The 16,712-nt window shown below is 45.6% G+C and overlaps 1 protein-coding gene across 1 annotated transcript; it reads left to right on the forward strand.

The window, feature by feature from the left end:
* The first annotated feature begins 961 nt into the window (after nt 1-961).
* On the forward strand, nt 962-16,152 carry PLEKHB2 (pleckstrin homology domain containing B2). Its single transcript, XM_058030941.1, has 8 exons — nt 962-1,013; nt 4,157-4,204; nt 4,818-4,970; nt 5,783-5,885; nt 6,774-6,813; nt 8,915-9,004; nt 10,116-10,221; nt 12,195-16,152. Exons 2-8 carry the CDS (start codon nt 4,168-4,170, stop codon nt 12,329-12,331), a joined length of 666 nt encoding a protein of 221 aa, XP_057886924.1. The 5' UTR covers nt 962-1,013; nt 4,157-4,167; the 3' UTR covers nt 12,332-16,152.
* The last annotated feature ends 560 nt before the right edge of the window (nt 16,153-16,712 follow it).

A 16,712-nucleotide genomic window follows, 5' to 3' on the forward strand; every position in this document is an offset into this window, starting at 1 on the left:
AATGGGAAGAAGTTAGTTTCTTCTGATAAGAGAGCAATAAATTCTCTTTCTCTGAAAGATTCAGGTTTCCTGTGGCTGCTATCTCGCCGTGAGTCCTTTCTTTAGGAAAAAACGTATCCTACATAGCATAGTTTCTGCAGGAGCCCGAATGGGCCAGCAATGTTTGGGCCCTTTTGGCCTTGTGCATAGCCTAGGATTTTGCGCTCTACTAGCATGAGGAAGGCTACTGCAATTAAGATTGGGAGGGCATAGGAGAGGGTTATGATGAGGTTGATTAAGAGAGGGTGTAACCTAAAACTATATTTAACACACTACTTAAGAAAATTAATACAGCATAACTTTCTAACATTACACATAAAATATTCATTTTAATATTTGCAAAAAGCCAGTCATAAAATACGTATTTTTCGCACGGAGTAACCATCTCATACATTTTGCGTTAGAAATGGAAACACACTTTGAACGCTGGAGTCAATCAGCCGCTGGCACGGTGCACGGCCCGTGGGTGCCGGCGTGCGGGCAGAGTTGAAGGGCCCGCCCGGCCCGGCCCGGCCCGGCTGTGCCGCTGCTGCCTTATGTAACCAGGGCAGCCGGCCTCTGCCCGGCCCCGCTGCTGAGGGACTGCCTGAACAGAGCGCCTGCCGCTCTCTGTGAGATCAGAAACTGTGGAGCAAAAGGAAAAGCCGGTGGAAAGAACGCTTAGTGCCGTGAGGCCGCCGCTGTGCCAGCCGCCGGCCCGGGCAGAGGCGATGGATTTAAAGCGCCGGCAAAGCGCGTGTGGCGGCGGCCGGGGGAAGGCATTAACGGGACGGGGTCAGTGTCCCGCCTCAGCCGTCCCCATGCGGACCGGACCGAGCCGTGCCGAGCCGTGCTGGGCGCACTCCCCGCGGCTCCGTGCGGGCTCCGTGCGGGCCGGGCGGTGTGGCGCGGCTGACGTCAGGCGGGGCTGGCGCTGCCCGCGGGCGGAGCGGGGCCGGCGGCGGGCGGCGGGCGGCGGGCGCGGGGAGCGGCAGGTACGGCCGGGCCGGGCTGGGGCAGGGCCGCGGGGAGGGGGCCAAGGGGGCCGGCTCCGGCGGATGGCCTGACCATCGCCAGCCCCGCCAAGGTCAGCGGGGCGCGGACCCGGCCGGGAGCCGTGCCAGGACCCGGCTGTCGGCGGCGGGGAGGGCCAGACGCGGCTCTCGGGGCAGCCCAGGCCGCGCCAGCCCGAGCCGCTCCCCGGCGGGCAGAGGCGCGGAGGGCCGGGGCCGCCCTGGGGCTGTCCCGGGGGGAGCGAGCACCGCCGGGCAGGGTTGGGACGGAGCCGCGGCTCCGGGAGCTGGCTGGGAGAGCACAGACAGCGCCGGGAAAAGGGCCTGCGCAGCTGGGCCGGAGCCAGGCCGCTCCAGGAATAGAAAACTTGCGCTGTGGGGAGCGGGAGGGGCCGGGCAGGGTTACGCTTGAGCACTGTGCTTCCTGTGCTCTGCCCCAGTACCGAGGCTGGAGGAACCTGGGCCGTGTGCGGGCACTGCTGCTCACCGCCCGCTCCGCTCGGCGCTGCCGCTGTGTCCCGGCCCTCCCAGCGACACGGGCCCGCTGCCAGCTCTGCTAGGGACTACGGGCTGCAGGGAGAAACACTGGGTTTATTTTAAAGGCTGTTTTATCGGGAAAGGGACTGGAACAGACTGTTGGATATTCCACGTTATATTCCGTGCAGAAAACCGCTGTTCCAGGGAGCAGAAAGGAATTGTCCCACTTCTTTGCTGCATCTACTCCTAACTCAAGTTCAGTTTAGAGTGCTACTATTCTTAGATTTCAGTCACCAAAACACTTTTGTTCATATTGGTAATTTTTAATTATTAATTTATTAATACATTTAATATTTTTATTTTTATTATTTATCTTTGATTAAGTCTCATTTTTCATGTTGATGGCACTGGGCTGGTTTAACAAGCAGATACTATTGAGATGCAGCTGATCTTGCTAGGCTGTCTTCTAGCTCCGCAAATACACTTTTAAACATCATGTAGGAGGACTGTGAATACTGTAGAGGACTTCAAATGAGCCCTTGTGCTTAAAAAGGACCAGGAAGAATATCTAATTGTTTTTGCACCTCCTACTTTAAGTGCTGACAGATTTTTCTGTGTGATTCCTTGCTCTCTCTCCAGAGCTGACCTTTTGGGCACTTAAACTCTGACTTGGGAAAGGGTATTTGCTGCCTCTGAGGTTACATGCAAGGTGCTCTACAGCTGCTGAAGCCCCTTTGCTCTTGTAGCTTTGACAGCTCTGAAACATTCTGAATGTGAGACTTTGTGAGCTGTTCTGTAATCACAGGCAAAACTCAATTTGTCAAGAGAGTGGTTTTCTTCTTTGGTCCTTCCCCTTTTTGTGTCTAAGTTAAATCTAATTATGCTATTGTGTAACAGAGTTGGTTTAAAGGTAGCAACAACATTCCGTGGCCTAGCCTAACACTTGCAGCAGAACTGAAGTTCATGCAAATTCTTTTCTGGCTTGTAGACTAGGAAACAGCCTGCAGAAATAGTGATTTCACCTTATTGGGCAAACTGGAAGACATGGAAACACCATTAGAGGCACTCATTGCTGTGAAAATGAAGAGCAAGTAGACTGCTTGTAAAGGAGAATCGAGGGGAGAGAAGCCTGTGTTGGGGTGGTGGCAGAATGAGCCTGAGGTCCTTTGTACTGCTTTGTTACTTTGGGAGAATTAACTGGCCTCTGTTTCTGGGGCTCTCTCTCTGTATAGGGGTGACAAGAGCAGGACAGGAGTCTGACACTGCCTTTCAGAAGTGGGCTCTCAGCAGAATCTTGCTTTTCCCAGCAAACTGGTACAAAAGTCAAGAATAAGGGGTTTATTCTGTAGTACAGACCTTACCTGCAGGTGGTTCTCACCATCATATCCAAGCCTGTGCAGGATGTGGCATTCCTTAAATATGATATCCTGATGGTTATAATCTTGTGTGCTACAGTATTTGCCCAGTAATCTGAAGACAACACGGCTACAAGTAATATCCATTAGGTCAGGAAACAGATGAATCCTTAGTAACTTCATATTTTGCTAGAAGATTACAAAACTCTTCTTTTTGTCTGTTCTCCTCAGCTTTAAGCACATTCTGCTGAGGTTTGTCTGGGAAAAGTTCCTCTGTTTACCAAATCTACTGCCACTTTTCACCCCCTCATGTCCCCTCCTTTGTGCTGCCACAAGTAGAATTATTTGTTAGGTTTCAGTATCGTTTCTGTCTCTCTTACAGGCCCCACAAATAATTTCTAAAAAGTAGCCTTCTCAGAGGAGGCTTAAAATGCTTCCGTTCTTCCTTTTCTAGTTCAATTGCATCTGGACAGTTGAGTTTTTATAATCTCTTTTAAAACAATAATCAGAACACCATTAGGCTGTAAAATAAAACCTCACTTTCCAATACATCCCATGTTTGATGTCTTTTTTCAGCATGCTCATAAACCAGAATGCAGTGGCTGGGTACTTAATGTCACGTGAGATGGCTTGAATTTAACACAGAGTCCTTGCCATGCTATTTCAAACTTCATTTAAAAGCTGAGGAGAACTGAAAATCTTACTTTATGGGCTCATCTTTTACTTACTTTAATTCTTGGAGTGAGCTAGTGATGATTTGAAAGAAACAGAAGTCATAAAAACAGCTTTCTCCTTCCTGTTTAAGATTAAGCTGTTTCAGCTTTTGTTTTGTCTGGACTTTGAGCCAGTGAATGAAAAACACAGAAGAGGAAGTACAGAAAAAAAAAAGAGAGGCAGGTAGAAGTGCTTGGTAACTTGAGACTGCAGAATACAGGATGTACACGTATGCAGAGAGGGCTTTAAAGGAACTGCTGGTGAGTCAGGAAGCAGTCATTGCAGCCTGTCTCTTCCCCATTTCCCAAGAGCAGCAGCAGGAGGGTTTTGTTGGCCAGTTAAACACCAAGGTGGTCTCTGACAGTCACGCTGGATCTCTGCAGTTGCACCTTTGTTATGTCCTACAGCACCAGTTGTGCTTACTGAGTATCTTCAGCTGGGATCTGCTGCGTCTCTGCTACGTGAGCTGGGTACATGCAGCTCTGATAGATGGTATTGAGATGCCTGTTTTTAATGTGTTACTGTGGAATACTGACAACTGCTTTTCTCCCCCCTGCCCCTTCCTCTTCTGCCCACTAGATTAAGCAGCAATGGCATTTGTGAAGAGCGGATGGCTGCTCCGGCAAAGTAAGTCACGGATCTTTCTCTTCCTTCTCTCTCTGTTCACTGGGATTTCTTCAGAAAACGTCAGAGCAGCTGATGTTGGAGTAATTCCCAGGTTTTCTTAAAACAAGAAGTTCAGTGGGTTGTTTTTGTTGGGTTTTTTCCTTTTTACTTTAAGGACACGTCACATAATGACGTGTCATGACGGCATTCCCACATGACCTTTGGGTGCTCCAGTGGGAAACAGGATATAAATATATCTGAGGTGTCTGGCTGGCATTCAGCTTCAGATGCTGCTCTGCAATTAGTGCTGTGTAAGTGGGGACTTGGAAACATTACCTGACACCTCAGCTTAGTGTCTTTCAATTAATCATGCCCTCCGCTCGTTCCTGCAGCAAGTCAGAACACAAGCATTAGGTTATGCACTTAAAATCAGTTTTGCTTTGAATTCTAGGTAAAATATGGCACCCAATTCACTAATGTTCCCATGTGGGGATGTTGTAATACAGGATATTGCTTGGCACTTTGGAATGTTGTTTGGGGCAACTGTGAAGGATTTCTTGGTTTATTTTTATCATATTTAGGACAGAAATATTTCCCAATATGTGCCCTCAAAAGTGACTGTGTGATTTTTAAGGTACTATTTTACGGCGTTGGAAGAAGAACTGGTTTGATCTCTGGTCTGATGGCCGCTTAATATTCTATGATGATCAAAGTCGCCGTGATCTGGAAGATAAAATCCACATGAGAGTCCACTGCATCAACCTCAGAGTGGGGAACGAATGTCGAGGTAATAATGAAACCTTCAGGATTTGTGTATCCAGAGATTCTTCACAAGTTCACTGCCTGCCCAGCACACCACACACAGCACTGCTACAGATGTAGACGTGTCCAAAGTGTGTGTAACTTCACTGGTCTTGAATCCCCCATTTCCAAAAAACTCAACCCCACCAACTCCTAAATTGCTTTGGAGATACCCAGGGTGTGGTATCACCATGTGATAGGTTAGGTTAGGGTTTGATACTTCCTGTTAAAACTCAGGGAGGACAGTGTTCCATGCATGCAGGAGGATGGGATGTTCCCAGCAGGGCTGTGTGTCTGACACAGAGCTTTCCTGGTGTAACCACAGTGCTGGGTGGATGGAGAGGCACAGCTAGAAATGGGAAACCTCAGCAGGGCTGTGTGTCTGATACAGAGCTTTCCTGGTGTAACCACAGTGCTGGGTGGACAGAGAGGCACAGCTGGAAATGGGAAACCTCAGCAGATGTTTTTCCTCAGTTCACTTCTGGCATTTGTTAGTGCTGACTTGGTGCTGACACAAGGGAAGGCCACAAGTGCTGCACAGTACCATTGCTAAGTGTGGATTGGTTCTGCTGTGAGACACTTGCATTTTGTAGGGAAGGTGTTCAGAGCTGCTTACTTTCAGGACACTCTGAGGAGTAAAAACAGGTTATTTCCTTCTGGGGCTCTGATGCCACGGAAGGCAGCTACAACTGGCCCTAGTTTATTTTGTCCAGACTTGCTTAAACTGACTCCCTTCTTGTCCATGTGCTCCTGTAGTGCTGTTTATACTCATAACTCATGTCTGTTTCTCTCACTCAGATTTCCAGCCTCCAGAGGGGAAGCACAGAGACTGCTTACTGCAGATTGTTTGCCGTGATGGGAAGACAGTCAACCTCTGTGCAGAGAGTGCAGATGACTGCCTGTAAGACAGCCAGAGAAAAATGCTTTTGCTACTTCTCCCTCTTTTATCCCTCTCCCTAGTTATTTTCCTCCCTTCTAACTTTCAGAGATATATTTTAAGAATGTTTTCAAGCAAATGAAAGCAGGTTTTCGATGACAAAAACCCCAGTATCTCTCCTAGAAGTTTCTGGCTCATGCAAACTAACTGCAAGTTAAGTCACTGAAAACACTGAAGGGTGAGGAGGAGTAGAAGAATCTGATTAATATGATCAATACAAGACTTGTTAAACAGATTTTTTTAAACTTTTACCATTCTTCAAGAGCACGTGATGTGGCATTAGCCCAGGGACATCCCAGTAGCAATAGGAGGAATATTCCACTATTGTGAGCTCTCAGCTGAGCTGGGCTGTATAGAATTAGATAACTCATGTAATCACTGTTTGGCATAAAGTGTGTTCCATGGAGTGTGCTCCCAGCCCTGTGGCAGGGCAGGAGCTGGGTGAGGTGTTCCTGCCTCCTGGGAACAGCAGCAGCAGCAGCAAGGCCCCTGCTCTAACCAGCACAGATGAGCTGTTCTGCTGGGGTGCATCTCTTCCCATTGACTGCATGACTGCATGTTCCCTACCTGTTGTGCTTGCAGCAAGGACCTCCAAAACTGCATCCATTCCTCCTATAGTTCCTCCTTGTTCTTTCTCAGCTCTGCAAAGAAATTATTTCTTAGTCTTGGTGTAACAATTTTGTGCATTTATTTGAGTGTCTCATCAGGCTTTGATGCATGCAGTACCTAAAACTCTGCTCCTGCAGTACCTCTAGTTGCTAACCTTGTTTGTTTGATTGACCTGAAAGAAAAAGGTGGCATTAATTTTTGTCAGTGTTCCACTAACCAATGGGTTTTTGGTTTTTTTTGCAGGGCATGGAAAATTGCTCTCCAGGATGCCAGAACAAACACAGTGAGTGTCCTACTAGACTTTATAGTGATGGAGAAGCAGCACATCAGTGTTCTGTGTGGTCCAGCAGCTGAGTTCTGAAATCATCTCCCATCCTTCTCTGCTAGAAAAGAACAGGGTCATGAGCACAATAGTAAAGCTTGTGGGTGGGGAGAAGAATGATTCTCTGGATCACAAACACATCCTTGCAGCCAAGTCCAGGCAAATACATACTGTGTGGAAAATAATTATTTTAAGGAATGATTTCTCTGGGTGGAAGCAAATGTTTGGAAAGCTGGTCTGTAGGCACTAAGGCTGTGGGCAGCAAGCAAATCTTCTGCAACCAGCAAAAATGAACTTTTCACTCCTAGTGTTTGTTGCCTCCCAGGTGGGTGCAGTGCTAAAGGAAGCTTACCAAACAGCAGCTGTTTGTTAATGTAGATCCATCCCACTGTGGATGCTTCTTGGCAGAGACATGGGGAAGAGTGAGATGCTTGGAGGGGACTGCAGGCATGCTGAGGAGGAGTGTATTACCTCAGCATTTTCTGCAATTTGTTTTTCCTTTAGACTGCCTTCCAGAGTACTCTGCAGCACTAGCTTTCCTTGGATGACTAGGCTGAACCAACCCAGGAGAAATGCTGTGTTTTGTAGAAACTTATCTCAGTTTCTGATGGGTCACATTAACATTGCCACTGTACTGGGGCATCTGTCAGATGCTGTAACTTAGATTTGTAGACACCCAAAGCAAACACTTGTCATGGCAAAACTACCCCAGACATGACTGCCTCTGACTGCAGCCATGCTACACTGCCTGTGGCCTTAAATGAGAAGTGAGGGATTTGTCCTCATGCAGAGGACACAACACTCATGGTCTGTCTGCTCTAGTTTTAGAGGATTTATCCCACCGGTGTGTGAGATGGTGGCTCCTGGTTTCAGGAAATGGGAGCTGCTGTTTTCATGCCTCTGACACTGCTGCCAGCCCTGATAGATGGCTCAGAACATGGCAGTGCTGACCTTGGTCAGCCAAGGCAGACCCCAGGGCTACTCAAAGTAGAGCAGGTAGCCCTGTACACAAGAAGATATATAAATTAACATCTTCCAAAGCTATTAAAGGTGTCCAATGAAGACTTGGGTTTGAGTCTGTAGGTGTGTGACACACGTTTCAAAAATTCCAAGCATCCAGCAGTGCCTCCTAATTTCCCTGGAATAGTGGGGTGATCACCTTAGCTTTGAGAACTGCATCATTTGCAGGTGTTTGCAGGCTTGTGCATGGCTTGTACAGATTCCTGTGGCAGGGCAGAACACATTTACTGCTAAGATATGAGCAGATTTCTCAGGTGATGGAAATACCACTTCATATAGTATTTTAACAGTGTTTCAAGCAGTCCTTAGAATCTTCACCATGAGTGTGACTTAGGATGTAACCATATTATGTCCTCAAATGCCATTTCATCAGTTCAAGACATACAACATTTGCTGTTGATTTATTAAAATGTTCCCTTTGAATTAGAGAATGGCAGCTGGCCTTTGCCTTGGAAAAGGGAAAAAGAGCATCACTGTAGATTTTGGATATTAGAGGCAAGAATACAAAGGTAGTGTAAGAAATCTTAATTGTCTTTGAGAATGTATTCTAAATGGACTGAAGTGTTACCACCTCTGCCTCAGGTACCACTTTTGGCTACTGCATTTGTTTCCTTTACCTGCGTCTGCAGAACTTGGTGATACAATAACTCTAGGGTGCCAGGAAGCAGCCAGCTTAGTTGTGAAGATTTCTTTATCTGAAGACAGAAAATGAACAGGAGGGTAATTTCTAAATCTGAGGCTCTGGAATGGTGGGAGGAGCCAGGGTGCTTGCATGTGCACATATGCATGTCTGTGGCACACACACAGGGAAAAATTTGATGGCTCCTTTCTGTGGCTGCTCAGAAATTTGTATTCTCCCAGATCTAGTCTCCAAGTCCTTTCTTTCTGCAGCCTTTACAAGGAACTCACTGCTTTCTTAACATGCAGTGTGGCTAAAGGTTACTTTCTCTTTGGGGTCGTTAAGTTTTAATCCTTAGACTGCTCTGTCTGTCTGTCTGTCTGTAGGAACAGGTGATAACTGCTCTCTGTCCTTGGTGTTTAGGGCTACGTGGGATCTGATGTGATGTATGATGAGACAGCCATTTCCTCAGCCCCTCCTCCCTACACAGCTTATGCCACACCATCACCTGAGGTAAGAGCTGCAGTCAGGAAGCATCAACAGGAGTGAGGCAGCAGGAGCAGCCTCCTTCAAGCACTCACAAAGTGCTGCATGGTACTCTCACACCCAGCTTGAAAGCTTTTGCAGCAGCAGAGAGTAAGGCACTATCAGCCTATTGCTGCTCTTATTTGAGATGGATTTCCTTTGAAAAGGATGAGGCACATTTTGTTGGAAGGTGTATAAAGGGGTGGCTGCTCAGTGAACTTGAAAAATAAAGCTTCTGAGAGAGGGCAGAATTTATTTGGCTGATCTTCAAGTACAGTGGTCGTGCAGCTTCTAACATAAGGAGGTGCAACTACACTTTGATGTTGTGCAAGAGCTGGAAAGGTGTAAGATCAGGAATTTTAGAAAAGGGCTGTAGTGACTGGAGCTGCCACTTTTAACACATAAGGATTTTGTTGTGCTGAGATGTCACAGCAGCACAATAAGTCTAGTTCCTGGATACACAGTTCTTTTGCAGTGAAGGAGCAGCTTTGGGATCAAACCAGGATATGTTGGGCAATTCTGGATGTGTTTAGTGATGTGCAGTAATATGTGAGGGGATAGTTTGGAGCACTATTGCTTGTTGCACTAGCTGCTCCAGCCTCTCACTCTTGTTAAAAATGAGTTGTGGTACTGGGAGCTTCCCCTGTGCAGCCTCCTCTTTTGGAGAAAATAAATTCTTCTAAAGCATACAGCTCTAGAGCTTTTGTCTTTAATCTGACATTTGCTTGCAGTGTACTCTCTTGGAGGGCTGGCTGGAGTTTTTGGGATTGGCTGCTGCCTTCCTGGCACTTCTGAGCTCCCCAGAGAGCTGTTGTTGGCATGAGGGCAGAGAGGAGAAGCTGGCAGGGCTGCTGTGCCTCTGCCTGATGATCCAGGCCCTGCCTCTGCCATTGCCTGTTGAGGAAAGGAAGAGAGCAGATGCTGCTTAGGAGTGCCCTCTTTTTCAAGCAGCTGTTCTGAAACCATTCCAGGGAGTAGATTGGCTGTAGCAGGACAGCCTGGATACTTGAGTGAAAGAAATGAAGGCAAATTGAACAGTGTGCTTGAATGGATCCATAGCAGAGTGTCCCTGTGTAACAACCCTTTTTAATTTCCCCAGGTTTATGGCTATGATCACTACAATGGTGTGTACCCCCCGGGCCCTCAGATCTTCTATGCCTCCAATGGACAAGCTTATGCTGTGCCCTATCAGTATCCATACCAAGGTAACCAGCACATCCTCACCTTCCCACAGAATCCACTTGAGTCAATCCTTCTGGCTTTAGCTCTATTAATCACCATCCTTTACCAGCTACCACTCCTGTACACAGAGAAAGAAAGCTGACCTGCAGCTGGAACCCAATCCACTCCTCACCCTTTCACAACAAAGGGACTGCAGTGAAATTGGCATTAAGGGATTTAACCTTCCCAATGTGATCTCAGCATAGTTACATTGCTTTATAAACTCCTTCTGAAGCCTACAGAACTCTAACTACAGCATGTTTCCTAAGGAAAGGTATAAGAACCAGGAGAAGATGTAATTTTGTGATTCAGTACTCCATATTGGGCATTGATGGAGCTTTTCATTCATCTGCTGCTCTTAAACCTAGTTTAATTATTTAAACACACGTTTCAAAGGTAAATCCACTCCCAGAACAAGGTTGTACCTGGTTCCTGTATGCTGGAATTGCTGTAAGGCAGCATTTCAGCCATGTGAAATCTCAGGTTTGTGTAGCTTTCAATCTCAAAAACAGGAAGCAAAGAGTAAAATTGTAGGGTGTGCTTTTAATCAGTCACCTTAATTTAGCGTTAGTTTTGCACAAAGCCCCAGTCCTACAGAACTGTGGCTTTAGAGTTGTATGGTAATAAAAATGAGAGAACTAATTGTTCATGATCTGATTCTGCAAACAAGGATCTCTACTGAGAAATTTTATTTCAGTTTTGAGGGAGATCTTGTTGTCCATTTGACATTTTTCAGATTATTTCACTTGCCTTTTCCATTTTTTATTATAAGGGAGGTGCATCAGCCTTTAAAGCTTTTAAAGTTTTCTTCATATAAGTTACTGAAGTCCTAAGATACAGAGGATACATATTCAAACACAGAGGAATGTGTGTTCTGTTGGTTCTGAAAAGCAGTAGCTTTTTAAAAACCCAAGAACTGTTTTTAAAAACTTCCAGCAGGCCAAACCCAAACAATGCAGCATCAAACTCCCCTGAGCACTCTGCAAATGTGTTAAGAGGTTACTGGTTGGGCATAGTAACCAAGGTTCAATGTTTTCCTTCACCAGGGTCACTGCAACTAAACTTTAGGGTTCAGATTCACCACAGCACCTCTCTGACCCCTGTACCTGCAGCTCTGCTGCTCCTACTCTGCAGTGACATAGTCCTGCTCAGGGGGGAGAGTCATGCATTGTTCAGAGTCAGTGAAAGCCTTTCCTGTTGTATTTAGTTAGATTACTTAAGAATCTGTTACAAAACACCATTGTGGGATTTTCAAGGATATTTACTCTCCCTGAAATGTCTGGGAGGGAAACCAGTACTGTTATGTTTGCTTTGCAGCTAGGAGCTGAATCAGAAAAGTGACAGGTGAAGCTGTTACAAGCCTGTTACAGAGCAGGGGTCAGTCAGTGGCTTCTTGAGTCCAAGGGTAATTTCTTGCTACTGGCCAATCTTCATCTGAACAGAAATGTAGCAGCTGTCACCACCCCACAGATCAATCCAGGATGTGAAGGCTGAATTGCAGTAGGCAGTAAATGTACATAACTGATGCACAGTTCCAGACAAACAACTGGCCTGAGACCTGCCAAAGATTTTTTCAGGGGGAGGGGATAAGGGGGAAGAACTAAACTATTTGCCTTAACTTCAAGGCTGAATCAATTTTCAGACCCATTTCTTACATTAAATCCATAAAGTGAATACAATTGCTTGCAGAACAATGTTCACTTTTACATTTGTGATGAGTTTTCCTCACAAATATTAAGCTGTTACAGGGCTAGAAGTGTTTCCAGGATTGCCCTTGGATTTCATTAATATGGAGGCCAAATCCAAAGCGGAACTGTGTTCTACCTGTGCAGCTGACAAAATATTAGTATTCATTTGAAGGAAGAAGGTGAAAGAACTGCCTGTTTTGAAATTGCAATGTATGGTATTAAGGTACACATTTCTTCTGCCCTCCTCCCAACAACCTCTTATTTCCTAGGGCCTTATGGGCAGCCCCCTGCAAACCACGTCATCATCCGAGAGCGTTACCGCGACAGTGATGGAGACCTGGCACTGGGCATGCTGGCTGGAGCAGCAACTGGAATGGCTCTGGGATCACTCTTCTGGGTCTTCTAGATTACCCTCTCCTTATCTCTGTAGTTCCAAACCCCTTTATTGTGTGCAATAATATATTGGCAATGTTGTTTACTGTTAAACTTTGAAAAATGCAATAGTTATTTTTCAGTAGTGACATCTTAATAACTGATTCTTAACTGTCTTAATGAGAGTTTAAAGGCACCATTTAGTTAAGTGGTTGGAAATGGCATGTGCTGCTCTTGAATTCTGGTCTGATGTTCAGAATTATAAGGATCAATATGAGCACCAGTGTCATGTGGTAGCAGTCACCTGCTTTATGAACAGACTGTTATTGTAAACAGCATAGGAAAAAAGATTGTTTTTTTGGGGAAGGGTCTAAGATCTAATTCAAATAAGAGGTTAATGGGAGTCCTGCATTAGTGTACATATACTACTGGCTTTTAAACATTCCCTGGAAAAACATAGAGCTCAGCAGAGATTCCTTGGCATTACACAGTCTGCCATGCTTGAGGGGTTTTTTGTTTATTTTCAGACTTGCCTGCAGATGGTAGTGTGCTTTCTTAGGTGCAACCCTGTACCTGCCTCTCACACCATCCAGGTGAAGTTGTCTCTGAGAATGTATGAGCAAACCACTAGGAAGCAGCAGCACTCCTCAGTTATTTTATTCTCCCAGAAATGTGAATGACCAGAGGCAAGGAAGAGCAGTGTTTGCTGTTCTAGCTCCCTCTTTATGCTGGATGACTCTTGTGTGGTCAGATGGAAGATCTTTAGCTCTGCAGGTGTCTGCAGAGCAGCAGCCTCAGACACTGCAGCAGCTGCATTGGTAGGAGCCAGCCATTGTCTCTGCTCCTCACTGCCATGGCCCTGCAGAGGCTGCAGGAGGAGAAGGAGTTGAGCAGCCCTTGCTCTGTTGTGCCTGCCAGCCCCTCTGCAGCAGGAACAGGAGGGGAGAGACAAGCAACTGCAGCAGACCTTGCACACAGGCACTGTGATCAGCTACCTTGCCAGGGCTAGGATAAGATGGTTTGCTGAACCAGGTTTCTTATTTGCAACTAATTTTGAGCACAGCTGAGCCTGGGTTTGTTGTATGTACAATTCCCCCTCACATTCAGCAGGTCTCCTCTTCCCTCCATGACTTGTTGAGAAAAACACTCCAAGGAACCTGTCTGGCTTTGCTTGTATGTGTGGTTTCTCTAGAGTGTGCTGTCCCCTGGAGTGCATCTGTTTTGTGTGTTACATGGCCTGTTCTAATCCATGCTGAGCTGTGCTTGGCAGAGAAAGAAAGCTCTGAAGAAATGCATGGGCTTTCTTGTTCAGGTAAATGAGGCAGAGTGCCTGAGTTGAGTTCTTATAGTAAGAGGAGTTATTTTTATACTTCCACTCTTAGCTTCCTGTATTTGCATAATGTTTTAATGTTACTTATGCTTCCATTTAGAAGAAGGTTACTTTCCTTATGGTTCACAGGGTTTCATGTCAGGAAAGATGAAAATAGATGAGAACTTGCACCTCTGTAAATTTAGCTGAAGTCCCAATCTTCTCCATTCCATCCTAAAATTCTCTTGGCTCTTCCCTACTTATTTAAGCAATAGAGGTCCTGGACAAGTTTGGATAGCAGCCAGGGGAAGCACTAGGCTTTCATAAGCCTTAGGACTAACTCAAGCAAGTGGAATCACTGGAGTTAACAGACAGATGTCATTGTGGCTGCTTTACCAAGAGTGGCCTAATCCAGGGAAGGTAAACTGCCTTCAGGAGGCTGGCTCTGAGCTGTGCACCAGTGTGCAACATGTCCTTTCACAGTTAACACAAGCTACACGTGTTCAGCCAGTCAGGTGTACTGAAAGGACATTCTGGAAGTGCAAAAGAGGACTAAAGTGAGAGTTTCCTATTGCTAATTCAAACCAAAAGAAATTGCAGTACACTACTGAAGCTCTCTTAGAGACCTTGAGGTCAGAAAGAGATGGAATGTAAGTGGACAAACATGTCTGCCCTTTTAAAAAGCCCTTTAAGAGGTGAGTTTGATTACAGGTCTGTGCTGCTGTTTGGTTTGTGCTTTGCAATAGTGAGTTCTGCAGAATGCCTCCATCTCCTCTTTCTCTGTGATTCTTAACTTGTAAGGAGTAGGGGAGAATAAAACCACTGGGCATCATATGATTTTCTGAATTTCCTAATGACTGGGAAAGGATAACAAAAAGTGAATCAGCTGGTTTTTTGTTTCAGTTTGGGCTTTTTTTTTCAGAAAGACTTAGTCACAGCAGGGGAACATGTCTTTTGTGTTTTCAGGAGATAACTCTGTCTAGGTCCCTAGTTTCTTCAACTGAAGTATATAAAATAAAAATTGTTGATTGCAAAACATTCCTGGGTTGAAATTCAAAAGAAATTATTTTTTAAAAGTTCAATTTGAAGTAATTCTCCATTAAGAAAATAAACTCACACTTCTCAATGGAAAAACACACCTGAAATTGAAGCCAAAGATTGTAGTTTCAGCTTGGAAACAATAGGCTGCTTTTGTACAAAAATCATGAAGTATTTTCTATCTCAGAAGCACAGGCATTTAGAACCAGGAAAGCAAGTGTACAAACTTGTGCTAGGGCATGAAATCACGAGCACAGTTATCTCCTTGCAGGTGCTTGCAGCCTTTCTGATCTCACTGCAGAGACAGAAGTGGCAACATCCTAGTGCACAAAGCAGCAGCAGGGGGATTGCCACCTGAAGTCCCTGGTTGTTGAAGCTCAGAATTGCTTCCTGAAGACATGCCCGTGTCTCCTGTTGCTCAGGACAGAGCAGAGCTTTGGTTAAGATGCACAGGAATGTCTGGCTGGATGCACAGCTGTGACTCAATAGCCTTTCTCTGCACTTCATGTATCTGCTGTGAGCTGAAGGAGATGGGGCTTGGAGGGACAGCCATGCCAGGTTCTGCAGACCACTGATACCACAGCGATGGGAAGAGGCAGCAGGGGTGGCAAGAGAATTTTCCAAGCAGATTGAAATGATTGTTTCTGAATGGTGCTATTCATGACTATAATTCCAGTTATTTTTGCATAGTACTCAAGTACACATTCCTGCTTTGGGCCCAACACTTGAGCCCACTAAAGCTCTGGGAGGTTCACAGGTACCACGGTGGCACTGTTTTTGTGCAGTGTACACTGCCAGGGAGGGATAAATCTGTTGTACAGCAGTGCCAGTCTGTTCAGAATTGAGGAGGTCATGAGTCCATATGTTCATCTGGGACTTGGTACTTTTGGGCTCACAGTTGTGGACAGCTGGACAGAGCCAGGCTTCCTGAGAGTGGGGTGGGAATGCTCAGCTCTCTGAGAAGTCTGACCACATTAAAGAGGTCAAGCAGGGTTATTCTTAGTTCCATGTGAGAACGTAGCTGTTGGCTCCTTTTGCATGAATTTGAGGGAGAGCCAGTCTCTTCCAGTGAGTGGTAAAGGTTTATGGACTAGGCAGGAGGTGTGGGCAGAGTTTCTGTACAGAACAACTGCACTGACTGCCAGCAAAGACACACCTCCCCCAGTGCTGAAGCACGTTCTGAGCAGTGTCCAGATGGAGCTACCCTGCATGTCATCCAACCCTGGCTTACTTTGTTCTTCAGTGAAGATTCAGTGGGTGATGGAACCAGCTGTGCAAGTGGAGTGGAGGAGAAAATTCACACCCATGTTCTCAGATGTGTTTGTGCTTTTCCTCCTCAGCATAGGACTGTGTAAGTCATGGAGGGTAGCATGCAACAGGTTTCCCCTCCAGAACCTTTATGTTCTTGTGCCCTCCCTGTCTTTACTGCAGCTTTTACTGTATGTCCTCATTCTCATTATTAATTTATAGCAAAAGAACCATAGCAATAAAAGTCATATTTAGTGTAATTATTTTGTCTTGACATGTTTACTAGCCTTTATTCAACACTTCTCATTTAGTTGGAGTGCAGACAGCTCAGGCTGACATAGCTTGGGCATCTCAGTTACCATTTAATAAGCATGATGTAAGTCTGGGAAATCAGCAAAGTAACTCCACACTAACACCACTATACCAAGATTAGAATTAAGACCTATTTCTTTCTAATGGAGTTGAAGGCTTTGAGTCAGAAATGTTTAATCTTGGATATATGCAACACTGATCCAGATTTACCATTTGACATTGTGTTATCAACAGATTTGTACTGTTTAGTGTTAGACTAAGCTGCTTGGAGCACAGATGTTGCTCTGGGCAAAATGCTACTGGTTGCTGTATTGGTATTTCCTGCTTATGAATTGCTTCACAGCAGTTGGGTACAATCAATAACTTTGCTTTGACAAAGACACTAAATGACCACAGCTAGCTCTGCCTCCTAAAGGCAGACAAGCTTGCATGTTTGCAGGGAATTAAACTTCTAGTTTGAAGGAGCACAGTACATTTTGTAAAACAGTATCCCTGCTTTGTGCACATT

This window comes from Melospiza georgiana, chromosome 10 (assembly GCF_028018845.1).
Source record: "Melospiza georgiana isolate bMelGeo1 chromosome 10, bMelGeo1.pri, whole genome shotgun sequence".
Classification (NCBI taxonomy): domain Eukaryota; kingdom Metazoa; phylum Chordata; class Aves; order Passeriformes; family Passerellidae; genus Melospiza; species Melospiza georgiana.

Coding starts and splice junctions, on each gene's coding strand:
- PLEKHB2 (XM_058030941.1), top strand. CDS start 4,168: ATGGCATTTGTGAAGAGCGGATGGCTGCTCCGGCAAA. Junction 4,205..4,817: donor CGGATGGCTGCTCCGGCAAA/GTAAGTCACGGA, acceptor GTGATTTTTAAG/GTACTATTTTACGGCGTTGG. Junction 4,971..5,782: donor AGTGGGGAACGAATGTCGAG/GTAATAATGAAA, acceptor TCTCTCACTCAG/ATTTCCAGCCTCCAGAGGGG.